Here is a 27,227-nt window from a genome sequence, read left to right as displayed (position 1 = left end):
GAAACAGCACAGCTTTGTACAGGCAAGTCCTGCTCCAAAAGCCTCTTGGAGTTACTTTCATGACATCAACAAGAAGGGGATAAAGAGGATTTGGCTGTCGTGGTTGGGTTCCCCAGCTGCACTTGACCATCAGCCTTGTTCAAGGCACTTAAAGGAAGAAAAGCTGCTGTGGGAAAGGGGGAGGATCCTCATGCGGGCAAATGAGGTTAAAAGACAGGAAAGAAAGAGTTAAAGGGATTTTTTTCCTTTCTGAAGGCAATAGTTGTATGCTCAATATATTAAAAAATAATCATGAAAAAGTAATGGGTCAGGAAGGTGATAACATCTACTCCCAAGGTTCTTCAGGGTAACAATAATAGAGGCTGAGTGAACAACTGTGGAAAGGCCTTATGAAGCCAACTGGTAGACAGACAAAACCTGGCACCAACAAATGAGCATTGCTTATGGGGAAGCAGCCCAGGATGAGCCCTGCGCTGAGTGCTTTGGGAGCGAGTCCTTCAGAACAGGAACAGGCCCATGGGGCTGGCTGTTGTGCAAAGAAACCGTGTGTGGGGCAGTGTGCGGGGCTGCGTGTGGCTGTGGGGGGTCTCACGGTTGTCTCAGGACCACAGGAACACGGGAGAGGCTGAGGACACGGGGATCCAGCCGTGGCCTGCAGCAGCTGAGGGACAGCCCAGCAGGGATGGGCAAAGGGGAACGGAGGGAGGTCCTGAGGGGCGCTGGAGCGGCCGGGAGGACAAAGCGGGACAGCGCCGGCTGCCCCTCGGGGTTAGGGACGAGAGGCTTTCGTTCGAGGCCCTGGGAGCCCCGCGGGTGCAGAGGGAGCCCGGGGTCCCCTCCCGGGGCCGGTCCCTCCCCGCTGACCGGGAAGCAGACGGGCGGCGGCTCCTCCCCGCCCCGCTCCGCCCCGCGGAGGAGCGCGGCTGCCGGGCCCGGCGGGGCGCAGCATGCGGGCGGCCTGAGATGGCGGCGCCGTGCCGGACATGGACGCTGCAGGTGGTGGACACGGAGTTCAGCGCCGATGCCGTGGAGTGGTGCCCGGTGGAGGGCTGGCACAGCATCCTGGCCTGCGGCACCTACCACCTCCGCCTGCCCGCCGCGGTGAGCCCACGGGGGGGGTTGGGGGCTGCAAACCGGGAGCCCTGCCCCGTGCCGTGCCCCTACCGGCCGGCCCTGGGCCTGGTCCTGAGGCGGGGAGGTGTGCGGGAGGTGGAGGCGCCGCTAAGCCCGGTTCTTTCTTCCTAATTGTCGGCGAAGGGTGATGAGAGAGGAAGCAATGCGGCCTGCGACCGGACAGGGCGCCTCTACCTGTACCACTACGAGGAGCAGCCTTACGTCCCGCTGACCGAGATCCAGAGGATAGACACCGCCGCCATCCTGGATATCAAGTGGTAAGGCTGGCCCCACAGGGCTTGGAGCTCGCAGCAGCTGCAGACCACGGCGGGCTCTGCTGCTTCGGGGTCCCTTTTTGGCCATTGGTATGGCAGCAACGTTCATGTTTATTAGTTAAACTGCCCCTGACTTCTCGGAGGGAAGCAGTTCACTTCAGTGAGCAGAGACTGCTCGTTTCTTTGTTAAATTCTTTGGGTTGCTTATGAGCAGCTTGTCAGTGACTTTGGACATCATCTGTCTGTATAATGATATATCATAATTCCCCCGATAAGTATAAGTCTTTAAAAGACGTTTAGATGTAGAGCTTAGGGGTATGGTTTAGTGGGGACTGCTAGCGTTAGGTCAGAGGTTGGACTCGATGATCTTGAGGTCTCTTCCAACCTAGAAATTCTGTGATTCTGTATAATATTTTCCCCCTGGTACAGGCTTGTGGGAACTTTGAGCCTCAGATTTTCTTCATGAAATTTTTTGATCAAGTACCTTCTTCTGCATCCTGGAATAAATGTTATGGCTTTGCTATCTTTCTTAAACTCCGCACAGATGTGCATTCAGGACTTGTTGAACTGTTGGATCTTTTAGGTGCCATGTTCCAGTTGCAGAACATCCCATGGTTGGCATTGCAAACTCAACAGGGGCCGTGGAGTTCTGCCACCTGACTGGAAGTGAGGTAGGTGGCTATAACGCCAGCTGATGCTGAACCTGTTTTTAACTCGGGTTTAATACGGCTCTAGATTTATTAGCAATGCTCAGTGACTTTGCAGGGAAGGTATATGGCTTTCAGGTCTTTCTCAGTGGTCTTAGTTTTATTGTTGTTATTGCTTGTTTGTTTTTTAATGCTTCTTTTGTCTTCTGCTAATGTTTCTCATATATGCCGCAAAATTGTTCATGGCACCAAGAAAGACTGGCTGGGCTCTACCACATGCAGGGTGTGGGAGGTGAAGGCATGGGGAGAGCAACAGCAAAACTTGGAAACTGTTACCAGTTAGTCCATCTTAACTCTCCCTCAGGGAAATCAGAAGGTGCAAAGTTGTTAAAAGCTGGGAAGAGTTTTGGAGAAGGGTTTTTCGGAGTTGGTGGGAAAAGGGACTAATCGAGAGAGCCATGTGAAGAAAGGGAAAACCAGTCTGTATGGGAATTCAGCAGTCAGATAATCAGTTCTGAACTTCATCGCCCACTAAGAGGAAGCAAAATTTAAGGGGGATTTGGTGGGATGTGGAAAGCAAAGGGGTGGGTGTGCTGTATGCATAATGTTTGTCCTTTAGCTAGTGATGAGCAATTGTACATTGCTTCGGGACATTTCATCTCTTCCGTTGTGTGGGACCGTAATGTGCTTCTCTGTCTCTGGAAGACACTCGCTGTAGGTGCAGGCAGCACACATGTTATGTACTTGCTGTCTTCTCAGTCTTAACCCCTTTCTTTTCTTTCCAGTAGAAGAACAGCTGCATGTTGGAGCCATGCTTCAAGGTCGATCTTGGTGCACAGCGTCTGGCCTTGTCTTTAGACTGGTCCACAGGACGAGGGCAATGGTGAGGATGGGAAACAGAGGCTGCTGTTGAGGTTTTTGTGTGTGTGACAGTTCACAGATACAAGCTGAGGCTTTAGTTGAATGAAACTGGTGTCTTTTTTTGGGGAAGTGGCTTAAGGCATTCTTGCAGTGGGCTGCATTCGTTTACCTTCTCTAGAAGTTACTATTCCCAGAGCAAGGGTAACGAAGGAACAAGAAAGTATAGTGTGGTGACTGTAACAAGAGCAGAGCCTAATCAAACCACAAATCTGGGGTTATGCAATGGTGAACAGCTTCAGGTGACCCAGAGGCATCTCTTCTCTTTTGAAAGACCACAGTGGGACGCAGCTCGATCCGCTGGATCCAACTCGGTTTCTCCATCTACTCTTAGAACAGTTGAAATTTCAGTGTGAAGTTCTGCTTAAAAAAGGATAGTAAGGAAATAGTGCACATAAAAATTTTAGCTGCAGTTTCATGAGAAACAGAAGAGAAGTGGTTTGGAAGTACATTTGATTTCATACATTTCATACATTTGATTTCAGAATTGGCATCACTGCATTAAAAAACATGAATAAGTTGTCCCCTGGAAGGGGTAGGGTGTGTGTTTTCTGTAAGTTATGTGCAAAGCAAAGAGCGGTGCTTTCAGTGTAAGGCTGGAAAACAGGGGGCCCAGGCAGTACTGTGCTTAATGTTGAAGGACAGGCATTCAGTTGCTTTTGCTAATTAAACATGTTTATGTGCATGTGTTTTTTGTGTTGTTTAAAGAATAAGTAGAATTTCCAGTTCTACTTTCTTCTGTACGTCTCATCTTCCTCTTGCTTCTGCCCTTCAAGATGGATGATGTTTGCCATGATGAAAAGCCCCTTTGAAGCCTGTCACTGTTGTCTGCTGAGAGACAAATAACCCCTTCTAGAAGCTGAATGTGCAGCCTTTGCCTCTCTGTAGAACTCGCAGAAAGTAGGGCTAGGGGGTGACCCCGTATGTCTTGTGTGGAAATTTGGGAAATTCAATGTGGTTTAGTAAGTAGTGTATGATGTACAACTGGAAAGAAGCCCCCAGTCACCAAAATCAGTACTTGCAATTGCAGGTAACCAATCCGAAGGTATCGAGTTCACATCAGGGAATGTCCTAAAATCTGTGCGCTGTGATCTGCAAAACTTTTGCTGGTGTTCTAAGTACGTTGTGTCCAGAAAATGCAGCAGTAGTGTACTATGGGAAAAGAGCAGGAAAGGTCAGGATCTGTTAGTGCTTTGGATGCCTCTGATAGCAGTGAAGGAAGCCACTTACTTGTACTGCAGAAGAGGGAAGAGGTTCTCAGAGGTCCTTGTCAATCTGGTGTGGAGGGAAAAAATTCCTCTTCACATGGAATTAATTCATTTTAATATCAAGCACATGATATTAAAACCTCCTGACTCTGACATGATATTAAAACCTGACTCTGTGAGGTCAGGGAATGGGCACCACCACCAACACAGATGATTTATAGATGGAAAGCTGAAAATAACTGTATAAATGCATGCATCCCTCCACTGCAATACCAGTTTATCCTAATGTTCATTTGAATCAAACATGCTATCTATCTGTACTTTGGCTGCTCTAGCAACCTCCTGGGACATCAGTTTCAGTAATTTCTAACGTTTACTCTGTGTTCCACTGCAGTGGGTGTCCTCTGCGAGTGATCAGCAGTGATTCAGAGGGGAAGCTGAATCTGTTCTCCATAGATGAATCTGCTCCTTCTGTGCATGTCCTGAACCAGTGGAAAGCTCACAAATTTGAGGCCTGGATTGCTGCTTTCAATTATTGGAACACTGATGTTGTGTATTCAGGTTTGTAAGCACTGGGAATCTCAATTAGGGTGTGTTTTAGGGGGACACCTTGTTTAGGGATGTGTGTTCCTTGGGATTTTACTTTCCAGGATTGGATATGCTGCTTCCATCACACCTCTTGAAAGAGCTGGGGCCTCTGCTAGGGTCAAAAAGCTTCTTGCTTGTGGGAAGCAATTAGGGTTAATTAGGAGAAACCTTGTCTTTTAACATGTGCTTTGGCTTGCTATTGGCAAAAAAGATGGTGATGTGTTGGGGTGTGCAAAAGAGCCAGGGAGATTCTAGAGTTCAGTCTTTTTTGCTTCTAAATTTTTATTTTTATTTTTTGCTTAGCAGAGTGAGGATATTGTTACTGCATGTCTCTTCTCTTCTCTGGTGAGGGTACTGTGAGCCTCAAATGATAGCTGGTATGTCTGGTAAATGCTCTGATATCCTAGGGCTGAAAAGCATTAGCTCCGTGTTAACTGTTTTGCTTCTCTGCCTTGATGTGGTCATTTGGGTGGTGTTTAGGGTACCTGTGTTTTGCCTTTGTGCAGGAGGAGATGACAACCTGCTAAAAGGCTGGGACACCAGATGCAGTCCAGAGACTCCTGTCTTCACCAGCAAGAGGTAACCAAGCTATGCCTGCAGCTGGACCCTGAAGCTGTCGTGTCCCTTCCCAAGCTATGCATGCAGAGATGAACAAGGACCGTGGAGTCTTGTTTGTGCCTCCTCTGGGACATGGAGAGAGAAATTAGATTTTTCATCAGGATAGCTTCAGGTTGAAACTTTTCTTTCCGTGTCCTTCAAAACAATTGATGAACTGCTCGCTTCCAAACAGGAAGATGTTGATGGCTTCTTCATAAAAGAAGCGTAATGATTTATGTTCTTATTTTGGGGATTTTTGTTTGTGTTAAATTTGGATATATTATCGTGGAAGGTTTTTAAAAAAATATTCTCCACTGTTCAGTCATTTAAAGTATTTTTTTTTTTCTGGTGACATATGTATTTGGTAGAATATGATTAAAACAGTATGTACAGCTTTCCAGTGAAATTTTATATGTAGCCTTAAAACAATCTGGATTATGAAAATATTAACATTGAGAGTAAAGTCTTCTGGGAATTGAGTTGTTTTGCTGAATTTCTGAAGAATCTCAGCAAAACTGCTCTAGTTTATGTTACAAATATTACTAGAAAATATTCATGCCAAGAGACTGTATGGGTAGAAGTTTTGCTCTGGAAAAGCTGTTGGGCTGTGTAGATGGAACTCTGCCTGGGCATTTAATTGAGGTGAAATTTGAGTTCACCTTACTCTCCTTTCTGGAGACACTGTGATGCAGTAAATTGCACTCCAAATCCTTGATATTCAAGGAAGAACCCCTTCTCAAATTGTGTATCATTGTCTCTTCCCTCTGCTGTATGATGCTGTTTTGCAGACATTCAATGGGTGTGTGCAGTATTCAGTGTAGTCCCCACCGGGAGAACCTTCTGGCTACTGGCAGGTAAATCCCTCCTAGCTGCTCTTTACTAGTGTGATTATCCCCCTCGGTTACCTTGAATGTGCTACTGCCTTCCAAGCTGTGGCTTCTTTAGAAATTCAGTGAGGTGAAGAGCATGTGATATTTCCCAATTTTCTTCTGAACTTGTTGTGCCGAATCAGCTATGCTGCTCGTCCGCATATTAATTTGTGATGCATCTGCAGCTACGACGAGCATGTGCTGTTGTGGGACACCAGGAACATGAAGCAGCCGCTGGCAGACACCCATGTTGAAGGTGGAGTTTGGAGGCTAAAGTGGCACCCAACTTGTGATTTTGTGCTGTTAGCAGCCTGCATGCAGAGCGGATTCAAAATCCTGGACTGCCGTGGAAGCATGGGTGAGTGTTCAGTGGAAGAGAGATGCTCTTGCACTACTCTGCTGCTCTCCTCTCTTGCCTCCAAGTTAATGGGGAAGCTCCAGCTCTGAGCCTGCTAGAAAGATCCAGGTACTGTTAATAGCCTGAGACATTTATTCCAACTTAAAGTAACTCTTCCAGCTTTCCCAGACCTACGCTCACTGTTGGCATGATAGGCTGTGCCAAGGCACTGTCATTATTCATGCGTAAACCTCTCATAACTTCGCATGGGAGCAAGGCCTGTTTGCCTTGGTGTAAAAGCACAACCTGTTGACGTGACCATTCCGGTTTGTATTCATCTTGGTGGTTCAAAGAGGTTCTTGTGAGTATCAGGTGATGCTTTGCTGTCAGCAGAAGTTACTGACCTACTGGTTATTGCCTCAGAAAGGAAGTGCTGTGCAGTCTGGTTAATCTAGAATAGCACGAATAAGCCCTGTGCATGAATCAGAAGGTATTTATGTGATTAAAAAGCTGTTTGCCTTTACATTACAAATACAATCTGCATAAAATGGTTGCTTTGCTGGGCTTCTCCAGGCCTTGGGCAGATCCACTGCTGCTGAAATGAGGATGACATTTCTTCTGTATAGGGATGGGAGGAACTTGATGTCCACTTAACAATCAGTAAAATGCTGAAAGCACCTGGGAAGAACACATCTGTAATCTATTAATAATCAGAACCTGGTCTACCAATCTTATCTGTTATTGTTATGGCTCATTGGAGATCGCTGTATGACCTGTCTTGTCTTTCTTGAGCCTGTTTAGGTATTTTGAATAATGAAGCTCTTCAAATGTCACACCCATTAAACCCTCTTCTCTTGTCTGCTCACTGAACTAGGGAAAATCAAGGCTAGTGAGAGGTGGCTGAAGAATTGTCAGGAGAGCCAGTACCTTGTTCCTCCTAGGATGCTTAACTCTTTTGTCAACCAGTAACCAGTTCTCTGGGGTAGGACAACAGCTCTTGTATGACACTGGGACAGGCTCCCCAGGGCAGTCACAGCACCAAGCCCGTTGGAGCTCAATGCTCTCAGACATAGGGGTCGATTTTTGGGTGGTCCTGTGTGGGCCAGGAGTTGGACTTGATGATCCTTGTGTGTCCCTTCCAGCTTGGGATGTTCTGACTCTGTGCCATAGTCAATATTAGAATGCCTTGCAAGCAGTCTGCAACAAACTGTTTCACAACTTGCTTTCTGCTCATTTCATTTTTTATTTTTTTTTAAAGCGGAGAACATGGAGGAGTGTATCATCCTGTCATCCTACGTCTTGCACAATTCCCTGGCCTATGGGGCTGACTGGTCAAGACTCTGCCCGAGGGATTCCTTGTCTGCAGCCCAGGACTCTGCTGCTATGTACCAATCTTTGGGGGAGCTTGTGGCAAGACCAGAGGAAGGAGACGAGAGACTGAATTTGCAGGTTCGAAACCTGAAGATAATTTATGAGTCTCCTACAGCTACTTTTGATGTAATATTGGATGAGGAGAGCGAGGGCCCTGCCTTGCCGCTCAAAGACGAGGCGCATCCTAAGCTGTCTGGGGATCCTGACCTGGGTAGGGAGCCTGGTTTAAGGGAGAGCTCTGGCACTGACCGAGGGGGAGGCCCTGAGTCAGTTGGCAGTTCTGACCCGGGAGTTAAGAGACCCAACAGGATGAGCCTGGACAGAAGTGATGATTCAGCCAGTCCAAAAGAAATGAGCATTGTAGCAACCTGTTCTTTCTATGATAATATCCTACACGTCTGGAAGTGGGAAATGAGCCTGGCCACCCCTTCGGAGACGGCCGGTACTAGATCTCCACCTGAAAGAACGGTTCAAAGTTTGCATTGACAGTCCCAAGGGAAAAGGGTAGGAAAATTTCTGCACTGACAGTAACATCTAAGCTTATGCCCTAATTTCTTTTGGGTTTTGCCAGTTTGTATGGTTGCGTTTGTGAGTCTTAGAAGTCAATACTGACGGAGTTATTTCCTGATGGTTTTATTTTCAGCACTGAGGAAAATTTTTGTTTTGAGAAGTGTGGTCAAGCACAGACACGTTTATTCAGTTTTCCCTTAATGTACTAATTCAAAGTAGGACAGCCTTCCTCTCAGAGGCTACTCGTTTGTACATTATGTTGGAATCCCTTCAAGGCTGGTTTGCATTTGTGTGATTGGAGCCTGTTCTCCTTCCAAAACAAACCAAACTTGTCTGTGCTCCTCCATGTAGCCAAACACACACGTTGTGATCAGAGGCTTCCATGCATTTCTCAAAAAAGTCCATGAGTAGAGGCTTAGATGTGTATGTAGCTCGTTGTGTGATCCGTAAACTAGCATGTTCTTTGAGAAGACACTCAAAGGCAGTCCAGATACTGACAGTGCGTTGTGCTTATGGTGATACTTAGTAAAAAGAAATTCCTTTTATGGGAGGAAATCCAAACTGACTAGTGTGACAGAGAGCAGCTCAGCAACAGGAAGCTTTGTTCCAATTAGGGCCTGACTTGTAAGGATTCTGGTATATCTGCACACTCAACCTTTACACCAGGCTCATCACCTGGATGCAATCTCACTTTATCGCTCTCCAAGCTAAGCATGAGCTGGCTTAGCAGAATGTGTGTAGGAAGCCCTGCTTGTATTTTAGTGCCACACTTAACCAACCCCTTCCCACCCTGTAGGCATCAAACCGTTGTTTTGTTTGTTGTTGTTTTTTTTCCACTCAGAGACGTACATTTAGGTCCAAAGTCAAGATCTTACAGGTTTTTTTTTTTTAAAGGTGAACAGCTTTAAAATCAAAACCTCCAAAAAGTACAGGCAGTGTTTCCTGACATTTTTTAAGTTCAAAGTACAGAAACCAAAATCTTAACAGCATTGCCCTAACTACCTCCAGGAATGGCTGCAGAATTTCTCATGGTTACTCCATTAGCTTTCTTTTTTCACTGTGAAATATCAGCAAAACACCATTTCTGGAAACACTTTCTCTGTTTTTAATTTCATTCTAGAAACAAATGAGCTTAGACTAGGTCAGTAATTTCTAGCTTGCATGGTTTCTCTTTGAGAGTCCTAAAGAATTAGTTGCCTGGAGGGAAAGAAACACCAGCAACAACTTTCTGTAACAGTGCTGCATCTAAAACGAGGTACAGTAGGTAAGAATTTTACTGCTTTGAAACTCTTTTTTCAAAGGTGAATGTGTATTTTAAAAAAACTCTCGAGCGCTGTTACATTAAGATTCATATTAGTATTGCGAACAAGAGCTTTTGTTAAAAAACGCCCTATTTTTGGATGTTTCTAAAATAAAATCAAGACAAGTGATTTATCTTTCTTGTTTGTTTTGATTTTTGTAAAAAGCCCTTTATGCTTTGGGTGGATTATTGCTACATTTATAATCACTAAACTACATAAAGCCTGTGTTGTTACAACCCGTACTGATCTAAGACAAAAGAATTTGTTACTAAGAAGAGTGATTCACTGTCTTTAGTTATGACTTATTCTAGGACACCTGTAGAACACCACTGCTGGCATCCTGGTGGTTTTGTTTTTAAAAAATACTTTGACTTATCTGTCAGTCTTCATTACAGACTGGATGCTCACAGAGAGCACAGGTAACATGCGCCTTCTCTCCAAATGTGAAAAACTGCATTCTAATTAAATTATCTGATATTCAAGCTTTGCAGTACTTCATATTTAGAAAGCCTCATAAAAAAAAAAAAAAAAGTACCTCTGGGCAGTGCTACAGTCTCCACACAGAACTGTTTCACAGAACCATTTTCTCAAAAACTCCAGTACTTGAGGGTCAGGGAAAAACGTTATTTCCAGCAATTTACTTAGAATTTTGGTATTTTTACTGCATAAGCAGCTGCACGTAACTCTTAAGTGCTGCTTGTATATGTTTCATTTTATGAATTGTAAGGCATTGCTCTTTCAGGAACCTATCTCAAAAACAGTTTTTAAGGTGTATTTAAAATTTAAGCATCTATCTTCAAAGGTCAAGCATCTGCACTGCTAATTAACTGTATCTTGATTTACTTCAAAGGAGGAGTTTTGAGGCTTGGGAAAGCCTGGAATAATTGTGAAATTCAATATAAGCTACAGCTCAGAATAATTGTGACATTCAATACAGGCTACAGCTCCTGCTCAGAGAGCTTAGAGTAAGGCTTTGTTGGAGGTCTTATCCCTGTTTTAGGGGAACACTTCCCTTTAGCTAGTGAGAAATTCATTTGAACATTCTGCTTTTGGCTGTGCTCACAACTTGCAGCAGAGCTGTGGCAATACTGACCAGGGATGCTTCAGCTCGAAGAGGCTTGTCCCACAGCTCCAGACTCTCCTGGAGGCAGAGGAGCCCTCCCTCGTTCCCAGAGGTCAGGCACATTTGCTTCTGCGGCCTGGAGAGCAACTTCCTCCTGTGATTACCAGCGTGTGGTCAATCAGCTCTTGTCTGAGAGCAGGACACCCACACGTGCAATTATACACACGGTGCAAGCCAACTGACACCCTCCCTGCTCACTGATGAGGTACAAGCTGCCAGTTCCCCCACCGCGATTTAAATCACGCATTGCAGAAAGACAAAGCGGAAGGATCAGCTTTTAATACCCACTGAAAGAAACAGTCCCGGATTTGTGGGCGCAGGTCCAGTCTCTCCCACCACCGCTCACGGCAGCGGCCGCGGGCATCCCCCAGCTCGCTCCCTAGCGCACGTAGTTCTTGGGGAAGAGCTGGAAGAGCTTGCCCTCCTGCGTGGGCTCGAAGCCGTACTTCTGCAGGTCGTTGGGGTCGAAGGCGCCTTCCTTCACGTCCTTCTCGATGCGGGGCGCCACCACCTCGCTGAAGAGCTGCTTGGCCGTCAGCGGCGGCTCGGAGCCCTCGGGAGCGCGGTACGAGACGTAGGGCTTGAGCTTGAAGCCCGCCAGGTCGGGGACGACGAACTGCGGCACCATCTCCTTGACCAGGAGGAACTTCTTGTTGGCGGTCAGCACGCCCAGCCTCTTGGCCCCGCGGCCCTTGTTGTGGCTGCGGGGGCCGCGCTTGCTGGTGAACGGGGACATGCGGTCGGCGCCCCGCACCAGCCCGCGGGCCAGCTGGGCCAGCAGCCCCATGCCGGGCGCCTGCGGCCCCTCAGGAAGCGGCGGGACGCGGGGGAGGCGGCGCCGGGCCGAGAGCTGCGGGCTCCGGGCTCTGTCCCCCGGCTCCGCCGCTGCCGCCACCGCCGCTTCGCCTCACACAACCCGCACCTACACCCCGCAGCACCGCCCGCTCCCACTGGCTGGAACGCGCTGGCCAATCCGCAGCGCCTATCTTAGCTCGCTTTCGGCGCGGGGCCGGTAGGGGGCCAATCAGCAGCGAGGAGGCCGGCTGGGTGGGCGGGGCTGGGCGCTCCCCTCAGCGGCGGGGGCGGGGCCGGGCCTGGCTTCGGCCCCGCTCGGCTGCGTTCGGCTCCGCTCGGCCCCGTTCGCAGCGCGGGGCCGCCCGGGGGCTCCCGGCGGTGCCGGTGCCGGTACCGACCCCCCCCGGCTACCGCCTGCCCGCAGCGCGGCTCCCCGCTCGCTCCCCGCAGTGTGAGGTGCGTGAGCGCGGCGGGGCAGCGGAGCCTTCCTAGGGAGCCGTTGGGGGAGGTGGGCGCCGCGCGGCCCCCGCCCGCGGGTTCGGGGTTTTTGGCCCCAAAATGAGTGCGGGGGGGGGGTGGGGGTGGGGCGCGGTCGCTGTCCCCGCTGAGCTCTGGGCTTCTTCCCTCAGGGCCCCGGCACCGCCAGGCATGGAGGAGGAGGAGGAGGGCAACGGCACCGGCCTGGAGGTACGGGGGGTACCGGGGGGTGCCGGGGGTGCCGGGGTGGCCGGTGTCTCTGTGCCGTTTCTCCGTCACGGCCGTGCTGCGGGCGGTGCTGCCGTTTCGGACCTGTCCCCCCGTGGGTTTCACCGTCCCGACGCCTCAGGATCGGTGCTGCTCTCGCCGTGTTGTATTTTACCATTTTTCGGTTTATTTTCGCCACAAGCCCTCCGCTCTCTGCGCCGTGTTCCCGGCTGTGGCCCCTCCGTGCCCTCTGCTTGGTGGTCAGTCCCTCCGGGACTCGTTGCTCTTCCCCTAATGCCACACAGGGGCTGCGATGGGAACTGGTCGCTGTTGGATCTAAAAGCCACACACGGCATGCTTGTATGCAGGCAAACGGCATTTTCTTGTGAAAATCCAGCATCTAGTCAAACCATAGGCATGCGGCCAGGTGTGCAAAGGGAAGCCTGTTCGGGGGATTTCTAATTTAAGGCCCTGCTTTCTGCACCCGGGGAGGCTTCGCACCCCTCCCTGCGGGGCACGGCTCGCTGTTTATCTTTGATTGCGATGCAAAGTTCTGGAGCTCCCGCTGGAGCTGCGCCGTCTGTGCGCCGTACTCTGGATGGGTGTGAGCCTTACTGACGTAGCTCTGTGTTTTTATCTATGGTGAAATTTTCATTAAGAAAATGAGAATTAAACCTCGGGAAAAAGCAGACAAGTTGTTTTCACGTCACTACATACTTAGTCTATCACCGCTTCATTTTCCAGCGACGTGCTGGTCCTCTCAGGGATGTTCCAAACAAGTTTTGTGTCCGAGTGTTGTCTGAAGGCTTCTGAGGACGACGTGAAGTTGTTGAACGCAGGTGCTGGTAGTGGAGGCTCCGTCCTGCAGCCGTGGGATGTTGTGGCTGTGCAGGGCTGGTGATTTAACAATTTCACAGCTGTCCCAGGGGCTGTTTTCTTACGAACAACTACTTACATGGCTGTGGTGCCTGTGAGGTCAGATCCTGCTTGTTGGCTTTCCCTGCTGTTGCCAAAGGATCGCCAGTGTTTGCAAGTCTCCCCATGCTGTGGGGGGAACGTTATTCACGCTGGTGTTTGTAATAAACCACACATGAGCCTCTCAGTTTCTTCTGGAGGTCTGAATTTTTTCTTTCCAGTACTGACTTTTTGTACTGTGATGTGAGGGCTCTGTGTGTGCATTTTGGTTTGTCGTGAACTTGTTTCTTCTCATGTAGCAGCAATGTGACAGTCAGTTGGCAACTCCTGTTTTCCGTGTTATTTGAGCTCGTACAGGCCTGGATAGTAGCAGAACTCTGTGTAACCCCAACGCTGTCAAGGAGAAACAAACTGAGTGACCACAACTGACTAATAGTGCAAACTCACTGGGCTTTGCCAGACTGTATTGGTGGCTAACAGCTTTTCAATGTTGTTTTTTTTTATTGTGACTTTTCACTGCCATCCCACTAATGACAGCCTGACACTGATAACAGCGATAGTTGAGGATGTTGGGAACGTTGTTGGTACGCTGTGTTAAAGCAGCCTCAGAAGATAAACTCTCATCTGCAAGCATTGGCTGGTCAGGCACTGCAAACCCGCAATGAACTTTGATGAGAGAGACTCTCGTGGTTTGGTGACTCCCAGCGTGCGCTTCCAGTTTTCTTTTGGTTGCAAAGATAAATTAAGACACCATCCAAATCTGGAACTGAGGGCAAAAATTGGGACCAAAAAATAAGATTCAAGAACTTGTAAGGTTTGAGTCGGACTTAAGACTTACTGGCTGGTGTGTTCTTACACTCTTTTTAGTTTCCTACTTGTTCCTAATATTTGGTTTGCTTTTTACCTCCGCTCAGGGAAGTTTTGAGCTGTCAAACTTACAGCTTTTATAACTTTCACATTTTTTTCCCAGAATAGCAACAGTCAGGATAGGTTCCAGGGCTGTATACCTGAGTTAGAGCAAATCCCATGTGCAAATCTTCCTTGTTTATGCTGAATTTCATCTGCCATTTTATTGCTTATTTTCTTAGTCTCTTAAAATTCTTTACATTCCACTCTTATCCTTATTGCTCTGAGTAACATCGTCATTAAAAAAAAAAAGCCATCATCTCCCTGTTTGACCCTGTTTTAGCATGGTTTAGGAACTGACACCAATATAAACTCCAGTACTGGCCCCTCTCCACTGAATGTGTTGTGTTTCAGAGTGGATGATAGTTGAAAGAAAGACATTGGAAAATACTATCAAGTTGTATTGTGTATGGCAGAGCAGACACTGAGATGTTTTTATGGAGGCTTTTTGCCTGTTGTGGGAAACTAATTTCACTTTCCTTTTGGTGCTAGGCTGTGTTACCAGCAGGTGGAACACGAATTCTTCAATTTGTAGAAGACAGAATACAGACTACTATGGTAATGTACAGCTTTAATCAACTGGATGAAAGATTGTGTGTGCATAAATAGTGTGCAATTGCTTGTAAGCTCCAAGAACTCTGCTTTGTCAAAGCTGAAGTCTGAGTAGACTGAGAGGAGGAGTTTTTGTTTCCTTATTGTTGCTGTGCATGAGGCAGGAATTAATTCCTCTTATTTCATCCCATGTATATTTAGCTCATCAGTTCATAGATCTTTAGGGGAAGAATGCTGAATATTTCGCATATAAGCTTATGAAGCACTGATATAATTTAAATTTAAACTTCTTGTATGTGTGATGTTTTAGTTAAAAATGAAATATTTGTGAATGTGTGTGATATTCAGGCCACTTACTGAGCTAAGTGTTCTCCAAAACATAAAATAACTTTCAACTACAAAAGTCATTAATTTGTTTCCCCTGTAAATTCTTCCCACAGCTGACTGGAATCGCAATTGGAGCTGCAGTTGCTTTGCTTCTGATAGGGACTGTTGTGATTGTCATCTATAGAAGAGTGAAACAGTCTAGTAAGTACTCAACAACAATGTTTAAAAACAGTTTTCTCAGTATTTTTTTCTCAGTAACCTTCAGTATTTTTTGTAGCATTATGTGGTAAATTCTGGGTCAATTTGTAATAACTTTTTGCTGTGAAGGTAGTGGCTTCTGCAGAAAAAAAAAGCTTTAACAGGATAAAGAACTTGCATTGATACACTTACCCAGCTCTGAATGTCAAATTCATAACTGTCTTGTGCAGGACACTGGAGACTTTTGTTTCTCTAGTGTGTGATAGCCTTAATGTCACTTGGCTTACAAATAATTTCAAGCCTGCTGTGACTTCACTGTTAAAATAATGAGACATCAGTGAACTGGAGGTTTCCTTTTGTGATCGTAAAGTCCCCTGATCTCTCTGCCTGTTTAGAGAGTCTTTTTACCTTCCCCAGTGATTAGGTGGAGCCTTAAGCTAGCTCATCTCTAGTCTGGCTTGGCTAACTGGAGCTGAATCGTGAGGTGCCTTGTGCGGGTTTGAATTTGAAGTGCTGGCCACAATAGTTTGTTTCTTAGCAGACACGAACTGTGGCTATTAAGGAAGTAACGAAGCTGACAACTCGTGCTTAGTCTTCTTTCTGCCTGTAACATAAAGCTGCAGATGGTTTCTGATGGGAAACTTGTCTGTTTTAGAACAACTTCAACCACATGTGCCTCAATACAGATTTCGCAAACGAGACAAAGTGATGTTCTATGGGCGGAAGATCATGAGAAAGGTAAGAATGTTTGGCATGGTTGGAGGGACGTAAAGATTAAAAAGATCCAGTTTAGGAGGTCTGGTAAATTTTGAAACATTTTGCTTGCTTAGTCCGGCTCAGGATCTTTGACCCATTAAGCTTCCTTGAAATTTTGGGGACATGTCAGAACTCCTGGAATCTTGCCAGAATTGCGAATGGAACAGCAAAAGCTTCTCTTTCTGATTAAACCTTACCTCCTTCAGGAATATTTTCAGACATCAAGGATAGTGGTGAATCAAAGAATACTCCTCTATGGAATTGATGGTTGATTATCCATCATAATCTACCTATCTTTTTCTATATTTAGAATTATATTCAAGATTTTCAGTGTCTATATTCAGGATTGTCCTTTTCAGATAATGACTTCTAGTGCGGTCCTTATGTTCAAAGCTGACACTGTCTTTCCCATGTTAGGAGATGGCCAGTCTATTTGGGGAGCACGTACTCAGATTTATTTTTCTGCAGTCTACTTATGAACAGCACTAACCACTTCAATATATGAGCCCTTGTTTTCTTGAATTACAAATAAGACTTTCAGACTATAATTATAGACTGTTTCAGAGGGCTTTATCCAGTGATTGAACTTTGCCTTAGATTGCAGCAAGGAATTTTGTGTGTGCCCTAGGTTTCCTGTCCTGATGTTGTTTGTGCCCTATTATTCTAAAAAGTCTCCTTGAATTTTCTGTCAGTCAGAAGTCAGTTCCTGCATGGGATCTAGTTTGACTCTGGCTGACAAGTTAGTTAAATCCTTAAAGTCTGTGGCTGCCTTTCTGATACTTACTTCTCTCTCTCTCTCTCTTTTTTTTTTTTTTTTTTTTGTCTTTACAGTTTCACTTTGTCTTTTTCACTTGTAACAAGAAGGTTTGAACAGACATTTCCTGTGACTAACTAGGTTAGCCTTAGTGTAGGCATCCTAGGTTTTCACCACTGATGGTCTGGTTGTCAGTTAACTGAGGATGTTAATGTTCCTGCCTTGCTTCCCTTGAAGCTGTTTAGTGTGTGCTGAATGTGAGATTCTTTTTTCCCCCAATTGACAGTACCACCGTGGCTAAAAGAACAAATCTTTTCAGAGGAGGAATGAATGGCTGTGTCAGTGCAGAGATGTGCAAGCTTGTGAGAAAACCAAATGCGATAGGGCCTGGGTGTTGAGGTGATTTCCTTACTCAGCACCATCTGTGCCAAAGTCTATGGAGCAACTTCTTGGAGTTTTAGTACATACAGTGTTATTGAGAGAGCCTGGCTTTGGAAAGCTGCATCTTACTCAGATGGGGACTCTGAACTCTTTTCAGAGTAGCAAATGGTTATTGCTTGCTTGTAGTCAGATACAAATGGCTGGTGGAAGAAAAAGGCAGCTTAGTCCTGACTGCGATGTGTGCTCCTGCGGTGTCAGATCCTGGGTCTGGTGGGGTCCCCGGCCCTGGGACCTGCGAGGCAGGAGGGGGCTGGAGCGGCCCCTTCAGGACCACCAGCAGAGTGGGGCTGCAGGCGTCCTCGCTGTCTGTGGGACAGCCTGCTCGAGTCCAGCTGTGTGCTCACACAGACACTGCTTAACAGCGTGTAGAGAAATAAGGTAGGGATAAATAACCTTGCTTTGTCAGACACTGCTTGTGGAGGGACGCTTCCTCTCGTGGGCTGCCGCAGCCCTCTACCTCATGCGCTTTGCTCAGGTATTTGGGCTTAATGGTAGACACTGCTGTTTTTAAAACTGAGCATTGTTCTTGGACTGTGCTTCTTAAATTCAGAACTTCATAATTTTCATGTTGTCTGACACATTTATATAAAGCTGCTTAGAATTTCACGTGGTGAAATCATTTTATGAATGAGATATATAGAATATTGCGAACTGCTGTTTGTAGTGGAATGCTTTATGCATTTTTGGTAAAATGCCAAACTTGTACTCTTTTTTTTTTTTTAAAAAAAAAAAAAAAAGGAAAGAAAAAGAAAAAAAGTCTCCAAACTAATTTAAATTTTTTTTATTTTTTATTTTTTTATTTTTTTTTTTGTGTGTGTGTGTGAGGAAAGCAGTAATACTTTAGTTACTACTGAGATTATTTTCTTGGTCTTGCAGTTGTTGCAATTCTCCAGAAGGTGGCACTTAGTTACTGTGAAAAGGAAGCAAAAGACTGGCTGCATGTCTGTGCTGCTGTTTGTCACCAGTTGAAAAATGAATCAGGCCCTGGTGTGTTAACATCAGGCCTCCAAAGGAATACTGGAACTTTAAATGTTACTTCTCTGCCTGACGTTGGGTGTTCCTAAGTGAGAATTGTATAGCTAAGGGTTTTTTTTCTTCACTACCATCCATGACCACTGTAGTGGTTGCTTTTCAAGATCAAAATATACTCTGCTTTATGTCTAGAAAGAAAGTGATCCTGGAGTAGGTGTTGTTCCAGTCCAGTCCTACATTATTGCCTCGCTCTACTCATGTTCTAATGACCTGGTAGATAACTTAGATCTTTTGCAGGGTTGGGGCTAAGGTTTTGTTTTTTAGTAAATGTTTCTGGTTTTGTTACTTCCTCCTAGGTTACAACCCTTCCGAACTCTCTGGTTGGGAACACAGTGCCTCGCCAAAGGATGCGGAAACGGGCAAAAGTTTTAAATTTGGCAAAAAGGTACTTGGGCTTTAGGGAAGGGGAGAATTCATGCAATGGGTGCTGTTGTGTGTGTATTGTTGAGTTGTGTGTGGTGGTGTTTTGTTTTGTTTGTGTGTATGGGGTGTGGAACCAATCCCTAGCACAGTGTTTTTCTATTGCTGTTGTTTTTCACAATCCTTTGGTCTCCCAGCTGGGCACTGGCCTTGCATTCTGCTGGGAAGTTTGTTGAAATGGAGTGGGTGTGCCTGCAGCATTGTCTGTAGTTTTGCTGAAGAAGGCAGGAAGGGAGCAGTCAGAGGAACACTGCTGTTTTATCTATTTGATAATGTGTAACTTGGTATAGTGTGCTTTTGGTATTGTGCTCAGCCTATGGTGCCCGTGTACAACTGGCTGCTAAGACAGATGAGATGCCATCCTGACCTTCTGGGGTTTTGATTTGTAGGATTCTGCGTATCAAGAAGGAGTGTCCAACTCTGCAGCCCAAGGAACCACCTCCCTCTCTGCTAGAGGCAGATCTGACAGAATTTGATGTAAAGAACTCGCATTTGCCATCGGAAGTCCTATACATGCTTAAAAATGTTAGGTAATGTTAAATGGAAAGATAACTTTATTTTGCTTTTGACGGATATTCAAGTGATATAAATGTTCTTGCTGCCTCATTTAAAGCCTTAAAATTTATCTCTGTGTGGTCAGAGTATTGAAGCAGTTGAAAGAAACTTCACCTGAGCATGATGAAAAAGTCAAATAGTTTCCAAATTTCTAGAAACTAAGAAAATATTGGAGTGCATTAAAAGAAAATAGAGTGGGTTGGGGAGACAGTTTAGTGCCTAAATTTGGAGATAGTAAGATTTCTCTGATGTGAACAGATTTCTGTTAGTGCATTTTTTAAATTCCCTTTAGACTGTATCTGACCATTTTTTGTGCAAACGTTGTCATAATTAGTAAATACTAATTGGCTGCCATATTGACAACTTGCTAAACTGCAGAATTTTTTACTTGTCTAGCTAAAAAGGTTACAAATAAAATCAAAGCCAACTTAATCCCCCCAGCCCTCTGGAGGGGTGATAGGAAGGTCATTGTGCCAATTCAGTTGTGTTGATATTGCTGACAAAGCAAAAAGTTTCAGATCTGAAACTTTGGTTTTGTTTGTATATGTTAATTTTTTTCCTATTACAATCTAATTTAGTCCTGAAGGTCATACATAATAGATGTTTTGGTACTCTAATAAAATTACTTTGGTACTGTAGTAAAAGAACTATTTAAGTCATCTAAGCTTTCTCTTGTGGAATTCTGACGTCCTGTGACTAACTGATGTTGCGGAAGAATTTGATTGTGTTAAAGGGGAGCTCATGGAACTATATGGAAGGCCCTTCTGGTGCTGTGCACAGAATGCTGAGGTTTAAGATGGAGATTTCTGTCTGCCTAGTGGTGATTAACTTGTTTCACTGTCACGGGAGTCCAGTTGCATGCTGCCTGTAGGAGGTAGTACAAATTTACAAGGATACAATGATGGGATTTTTTTTTCCTTCAGTATTTCTCATGTGTTCTGGTTACGTGGGGGTAGCTGTACTACAAGGGGAAGTTACAAAGGGTAGCTTTTGTCATACAATGTGTGAATCTGCTGTGGGTTTTTATATTCATTTCCCTTGAAAAGCCATGCTACCATTTGCTTGAAGAAGACCTTCCTTTTTGCACCTGTTGGCATTGTTTGGTGTGATGTTCAAAAAGGAACTCCAGTATTTACACTTCTCAGCATTTTATAGCACTCCTGCATTTCTGTCTTGGTGACTTCTGCAGTAGGAAATGCCAGACCATCGTACTGCTGTGCTACAACTTCCTCTAAGGTCTTTTGGGAGGGCTTTGGTGATTTAGGAAGGATTTTCTAAGGGTGGTGACAGCTTTAGGTTTCATTTGCATAGAGGGGGGAAAAAAACCTAATATTTCATTTTCTTTCCTGCAGGGTCCTTGGTCACTTTGAGAAGCCTCTTTTCCTGGAACTGTGCAAGCACATGTTTTTTGTGCAGTTGCACGAAGGTGAATACATCTTCCGTCCTGGGCAGCTTGATAACAGCATCTATGTTGTGCAAGATGGAAAGCTGGAAGTTTGCATTCAAGAAAACGTAAGCATAAACTAAGTCATGGTTCTTGAGATAAATCTCTTGGCATAGCATTTGTGTCGGCATGAATTATTAATCATTGATTAAACTTAGGTTTGAATCATACTGATATTCATAAAGACTGCTTCTAACCCTTCAGGGCCATGATATTTCAAGGTGAAGGTTTTGAGCTGTGGTCCACCATGTGTTAGAAGAGGAAGCTAAATGCAGGACTTATGGGGTGTTCTGAAATAACCTCACATACTCTGGTCACATAGTTACTGCGGGAGATTGGGGTGTAAGACTGGCTTTGCACACTGTTGGAAACATCCTCATTTTGGATGATGGTTATGTAAGTTAGGGGTACAGAATAGGACAGTGTCAGTAGAAGAGACCAAGTGATGCTACACTCCGAAATACTTTAACCTGCTAGTTAAGGGGCTTGCCTGGAAGGTGGCAGATCCAGATTTGCTTTTGTGTGGACGAGGAAAAGATAGCTTGTATTATGGGTGAGTCTTAAAACACTAAGTGCAATCCATTCTGCCAATTTGGATTACTTTTTTTTTTTTTAATTATTATTCTTGACTGAACTTTTCAAGTTTAATTCAGTTTTGGTGGCGGAAAATGCATTTGCTAGGGTTTCTAATGATCTAAAATTTTTTGATTTCTATATATACTTCTTTGGTGGTTTTACTCGGGTGGGCAGTCGAGCTCGACCACAGCTGCTCTTTCACTCTTTGAGAAGGGGGAGAAAATACGATGCAAAGGGCTCAAGGATTGAGATAAGGATGGGGAGATCCTTCAACAATTATCGTGATGGGCAAAACAGACTCAGAGTAGGAAGATTTATTACCTATTAGTAACAAGGTAGGGAAGTGAGAAACAAAGGAAAGAAACCAAAAATGCCTTCCCCCATCTGCCCTCTTCCACCTCCTCCCCCCAAGCGGTTCAGGGGAACGGGGAATGGGGATTGCAGTCAGTCTATAGCGCTTCATCTCTGCCGCTCCTTGTTGGTCCCTCTCTGCCCCTGCTCCACGTGGGGTCCCTCCCACAGGATGCCATCCTTCCTGACCTGATCCTGTGTGGGCTTCCCACAGGCAGCAGCTCTCCAAGCACTGCTCCCACACAGCTCTGTACCACAGGGTCCATCCCCCAGGAGCAAACTGCTCCAGCACGGGTCCCCCACGGGTGGGCGGCAGCTCCCCCCAGCCCCCTGCTCCTGCGTGGGCTCCTCTCCACGGGCTGCAGCTCCAGCCCGGGGCCTGCTCCTGCGAGGGTTGTCCATGGGCCGCAGCCTCCTCCAGGCCACATCCACCTGCTCCACTGGGGGCTCCTCCACCCATGGGGGGGCTGCAGCATGGAGATCTGCTCCATGTGGGACCCATGGGCTGCAGGGGGACAGCCTGCTCCACCAGGGGCCTCTCCACAGGCTGCAGGGGAACTGCTGCTGCGTGCCTGGAGCACCTCCTGCCCTCCTGCTGCACCGACCCTGGGGGCTGCAGGGCTGCTTCTCACTCCTCTCTCCCAGCTGCTGTTGTGCAGTGTTTTTTTTTTTTTTCCTCCTTTCTTAAATCTGCTCTCACAGAGATGCAAACAACATCACTTATTGGCCAGACCCTGGCCAGTGGCTGGTCCCTTACTGAACATGGGGCAGCTTTTGGATGCTTCTGGATTCTTCTTGCAGAAGCCACCCCTACGACCGCCTTCCTTTCCCCCCCCCGCTACCGAAACCATGCCACATAAACCCACTACAGCCTTTCACTTTTTTCCTGTTGTACTGCTCATTGATGTGTAATCCTTTGATAAAGGGAGCTAATTCTGTTTCAGAGTGAAGAGAGCTTTTTTGTTTTTCTTTGTTACATCAAAAAGACAAGTAGGTGACATCTACCCCTAGACAAAAGAGGCTTCTAGTTTCCTTTAATTTATCACTTCCTGAACTGCACTGGAGTGTCTTTGAATGTCTTGTGGTTTTTCTGCTGTCTATTAGAATGGTGGTTTACAATCTGGGTGATGTGAATTAGCACACTTCCATCAGATTAGAGAGACTACTAGCCTCCAAGTTCTAATGGGGGACCATTTCTGTTAAGGCTGTTCAGTCTATCTGGGAGAATGACAGCAAGTTAAGCTTTCTAAAACACTCTGCATATGCCATATATACACCTCTGTGAGCCCATAGTAATCTTCTATCCTACACTTGCAGGATGGAACAGAAGTGGTTGTTAAGGAGGTGCTGGCAGGAGACAGTGTCCACAGCCTTCTCAGCATTCTAGATGTTATCACGGTAAGTTCTTGAACGTGCAGGTTTCCTGCAGCGCTGTCTTATGTCACTGAGCCTGGTGTGGGGGGAGACATAAACTTTCGGCATTACTCAGAAAGAACTGGAGTGGCTACAGTTTCTTTAACCAGTCCTTTTTCTCCTTTGTAGCTGTAAACAGGTTGTGAAAAATGAATGCTTAACAGTGTAACACTGGCTATTTCTCAGCAACTTTTCTGGTAAACATCAGTGTTTGAATCTTTCATTTATGTCTGGAAAACCTGAGGTATAGTTTTTGATTTGCTCAAGGTCACAAGGACGTCAGGAGAAGGACCAGGTTAGGGCCCAGAATTCCTGGATTTTATATGGTTTGACTTATTACTTAACAAATTTATTTTTATTTAGTCCAATGAAAATAATCTGACAGTTGTTATTATTGTAATTACACTGTGAAACCAGTTGATGGATTTGATTTTTTCCTAATATGTTGTTGTTGCTACTGGCCATCCGAGGGTTGTGCTCTGTGGCAAGCGATAGGATGAGCTAAGTGCTAGCTGCTTGCACAAATTAGCAGTGTGGATTTTGTTTCAGGTGGAATTACAGTGATGGGTTTTCTGAAATTGTCACATCACATCATATCTTATTTAGGAATGTCTAAACCGAAGGTGGAGGATTCATCATCTTCAGTAACATCAAAGCACTTGAGTGCTTACTTGGAGGGTGTTGATAACTGAGATTAAGATGAAAATCTAATCAAAAAGTTGTTCATATTTGACATCGATTCTCTTATATTTGTTTGTTTCCTTTCATTAAATAGTACCCTTATCATACGTATTAGTTCTAATGATTCTGTAAAGTGTTCTTTGCCACTTCTAGATGAAAACAGATAGTACATATTTGTGTGTGTGTGTATAAATAAAAATTTCCATTAAACCTATTGAAAGGAATAACAATTTTTAAGCTAGGACACACTTTCTTCTGTAGAAAGCAATGGCAAGTAAATAATTTGGACTGTACAAGTCTGCTTCGTGCTGTCAAATCCATAGTAATAGCAGATTCAGAGGTCTTTGCCAATGATGCTTCTGACAGTAAATTTTCTTAATGACAGTATCCTAAAGAGCCATGGAGAATCTGGATACTAATCATATTCTTTTCCTGTTTTCTTATACAACAGGAATTTAATGTTCTCTTCAGTGTTGATTTTCTGTTGCACTTTTTTTTTTTATCAGGGTGGTTGTCATTCATTTCTTTTTATTTTCATTCTATCCTTTTTTTCTTCATTCTTATTAGTTACACCAGTAGTGAAGCAGAATAGAAGAATTATTGAAAGTCTGATTAAAAGGCGCTGTTAGTGTGCAGAAAAGTATAAAACCAAGAACCTTGCACACTTTCTTTCTTAAGTAACTTGTTCTAATTTATTTTCTACTGCTCCCTCTTTTCTTTCTTGTTTCCCTGCTTTTGAACTGATTATTTTATTTCTGCTTTTTCTTCTTACTATGCTTCTTATTCACTTGGGTATAGGAGTAGCATGAAGATGGGCAAGGAGCAGGAAAGTAGTATTGATCAAAATAGAGGAGGTTTCTCTGTGGCATTTGGAGATATTGGATGAGTCTTAGAACCTCCAGCAGATACCATACCCTTAACAAAATTTTACTGTACCACCAGACGTGTGGACCTGAATTGAAGAAAAAATGCTTTCAGAGAAACTTTGAATTGTTGGAGCTGGATTGGTGATTTCTTTGTCCGGTTTTGTAACATAGGACATCAGGCTTGTCTCATACTTGGTTGAGAGATGCGCAAAAAGGTTGAGGTTGTTGTTAGAAGTGCTGCCATTTGTTGTAGGACCCAAAGACAGGGCATGTAAGAGGTAATTTTCCTATTTAATTGTCTAATTTTTAAAGTTTTCTTAGACCTACTAAATAGAAATGCCATCTCTGAATTAAAAGACTTGTTCTACATTTCAGTTATTCTGAGAACAGATAAATGTTGCTTTCTCAAAACTCAGAGGTGAAACTGGAGAATTTGAATCCAGGTAGATGCCAGCCCTTTCATGAGATTTTGGAACAGTTCAGTGTTATAGTTTAATCATCTGCCTCTGAATTGATATGGCCTTAAATATTAAAGAAGTCTCTGAACTGGGCATTGTTGATGGCCATGCAAGTGTTTTCGGAAGTTGTTGCTGAGTGCTCACCCTACGCCTGTCCTTTTTTCCACATGTTCTATTTCTTGAATGATGATTTTTTTCTGAGCTAAATGGGACAAACAAAGGCTGTGTTTGAGGATGACTGCTGGCACTATGGGTTTTGCTATTCTTTTGTCTTCCTTGTGAAGATGGCATTTGGAAAACTGTGAGCAGGTGGCACAGCTGGAATAAAAAGGAAATAGTCTTGATCAATTACTAGTGACTGAGGGGCAAAAAATAAAAGGCTTAGGAGTATAAAAAGCTGGGGAAAAAAGTCACCTGGATAAGAAGGTGAGCCTGCAGGGCTCAAGTTCATTTAAGGGGCCTGAGATAAGATGGGCAAAAGTTGCACCAGGAGAGGTTTAGGTTGGAGATTAGGAAAAACTTCTTTACTGAAAGGGTTGTTCAGCATTGGGATGGGCTGCCCAGGGAAGTGGTGGAGTCACCGTCCCTGGAGGTCTTTAAAAGATGTTTAGATGTAGAGCTTAGGGATATGGTTTAGTGGAGGACTGGTTAGTGTTAGGCCAGAGGTTGGACTCGGTGATCTTAGAGGTCTCTTCCAACCTAGATGATTCTGTGGGTCATAAGAAGTAATCGATCGTTGCAAGAATGTTGGGTAACATCTTCCTCTGGACTAAACTGACTCTTCTGAAATCTAAGCAATGGGAATAGGGAGAATGTGCCATATTTTTGGGTACAAAAAGGATCTTTTGCTCCAAGTTGGAGAATGTAAGGCACCTGTGTCTCTACTAGGAGATTTATTTTGGCCCTTGGCTGTCGTCTGGATTCAACTACTACTTTAGCTGTGACATTTGTCACCTACAATATTTAATTACTCCACAGGTCTTAGAACAAGACAGACGTAAATAGTTATCTGCTTTGAGAACAAAAAGTTCTCTCAAAAAAACCCTAGTTTACTACTGATTATAACTTGTGTTCCTTGTGGCCTCAGTGTGTGATTGCAAAATTGTATAATTTAAATGTGATATTCTCTGTGCAGCTGATTACATTACATTTGAAAGAACTGACAATTATGGGAACATTTCCTCTTTCCACTCCTCTGACAGCTTTTAGCAGGTTCCAACCCTATTAGACATGGTGGTTGACTCTTTCAAAGGCAGGCTGCTGTCATGCAGGGATTTCGAAAAGGAAAAATTATATGCTGAAAAACTGGGGGGGTGGGCTGTTCTTTGGTGAAAAAAGCTGCTGCATCATTATCTGTTATTATCCTTAAACTGGTTTTCTCAGAGACTGTCAGCCCTGCTCTGTCCTCAAACAAGCACTGTTCAGGGGGAAGCCTTTTCTAGGTAGAGTGCAGACTGTATAAATGTGATATAAGAGTGCTTATTTTGCCCTTTTGAATAACTGTTATGGAACACTATTAAACTTAATGCTTATCCTTTGTCCAGCAACTAAAGACTTAATAGGCATCTTTAGTTTTTCTTTGTGTATGTCATGTAGAGTTTGGTAGAAAATACAGTTGATGGAAAGCATAGGGATCTGTATTTAAAAACAGAACATGTATATGTATGTATTTCTTTTGACTATAAGGAGAATACCAAAGGATGACTTTGTTTAAAGCTGAGCTTTAAACTGACCTGTAAAAGAGGGCTGTTACATTTATTTTGGGTACAGTGAAAGCACAGAATTGCGATTTGTTGATTTCTTTACTTAATTAAAAGAAACTCAGGAAAACTTTGAGAAAGCTCAAAGATGTTTAAAACTTCAAATCCCTTTGGAACTTGAAAATCAAGTCTATTAATATCATCCCCAGATTTTATAAAAAGGTCAGCTGCAGTTAGTGTAATTAAGAAATTGGTTCCAATTAATTAAATTTTATTTTAGAATCTGCTTCATCGTGACTTCCAGACCAGCAAGGCAGACAGAGCTGTAGCTTTATTTTCCAGAGTGGTTACAGTCATACAGAATGCATCTTATTTGGCGTTCCCGTATGTTTAAGGCAGAAATTATTTTGCAATGATTGTGTTTAGCTGTTTAATGCCCTTGAAGACTTGCAAATCTTCATTTGTAATCAGCATTTGTATCTGTGTCCCTAGTGTCTGAAAACTTTGCCTCCCGCTGCTTAGGAGGAATGAAAGCTTCAGAAGCTG

General features: G+C 44.7%; 3 protein-coding genes across 5 annotated transcripts in view; 2 read left to right on the top strand and 1 right to left on the bottom strand.

The window, feature by feature from the left end:
- The first annotated feature begins 861 nt into the window (after window positions 1-861).
- DPH7 (diphthamide biosynthesis 7) lies at window positions 862-11,453 on the top strand. The gene is made up of 9 exons (XM_084494428.1): window positions 862-1,101; window positions 1,258-1,391; window positions 1,972-2,059; window positions 2,824-2,918; window positions 4,556-4,722; window positions 5,256-5,328; window positions 6,135-6,200; window positions 6,401-6,573; window positions 7,811-11,453. Exons 1-9 carry the CDS (start codon window positions 964-966, stop codon window positions 8,407-8,409), a joined length of 1,533 nt encoding a protein of 510 aa, XP_084350554.1. The 5' UTR covers window positions 862-963; the 3' UTR covers window positions 8,410-11,453.
- On the bottom strand, window positions 11,109-11,804 carry MRPL41 (mitochondrial ribosomal protein L41). Its single transcript, XM_084494431.1, has one exon. It carries the CDS (start codon window positions 11,642-11,644, stop codon window positions 11,237-11,239), a length of 408 nt encoding a protein of 135 aa, XP_084350557.1. The 5' UTR covers window positions 11,645-11,804; the 3' UTR covers window positions 11,109-11,236.
- Window positions 11,805-11,928: 124 nt separating this feature from the next.
- PNPLA7 (patatin like domain 7, lysophospholipase) overlaps window positions 11,929-27,227 on the top strand; it is a 127,210-nt gene continuing 111,911 nt past the window's right edge. The window contains exons 1-9 of one of the 3 annotated variants that reach the window (XM_084494425.1): window positions 11,929-12,108; window positions 12,282-12,339; window positions 14,650-14,715; window positions 15,150-15,237; window positions 15,890-15,972; window positions 18,514-18,602; window positions 19,027-19,167; window positions 20,545-20,704; window positions 22,881-22,961. In XM_084494425.1, the coding sequence (XP_084350551.1) occupies window positions 12,301-12,339; window positions 14,650-14,715; window positions 15,150-15,237; window positions 15,890-15,972; window positions 18,514-18,602; window positions 19,027-19,167; window positions 20,545-20,704; window positions 22,881-22,961 (747 nt within the window). In that variant the 5' untranslated portion in view covers window positions 11,929-12,108; window positions 12,282-12,300. Of the gene's footprint in view, window positions 12,109-12,281; window positions 12,340-13,766; window positions 14,066-14,649; window positions 14,716-15,149; window positions 15,238-15,889; window positions 15,973-18,513; window positions 18,603-19,026; window positions 19,168-20,544; window positions 20,705-22,880; window positions 22,962-27,227 lie in introns of those variants that run through there. The other 2 variants (XM_084494427.1, XM_084494426.1) reach the window with 2 other exon arrangements.

Source organism: Aythya ferina, assembly GCF_964211825.1.
Source record: "Aythya ferina genome assembly, chromosome: 20".
NCBI classification, from domain to species: domain Eukaryota; kingdom Metazoa; phylum Chordata; class Aves; order Anseriformes; family Anatidae; genus Aythya; species Aythya ferina.
This window is presented reverse-complemented; position numbering and strand designations above follow the sequence as displayed.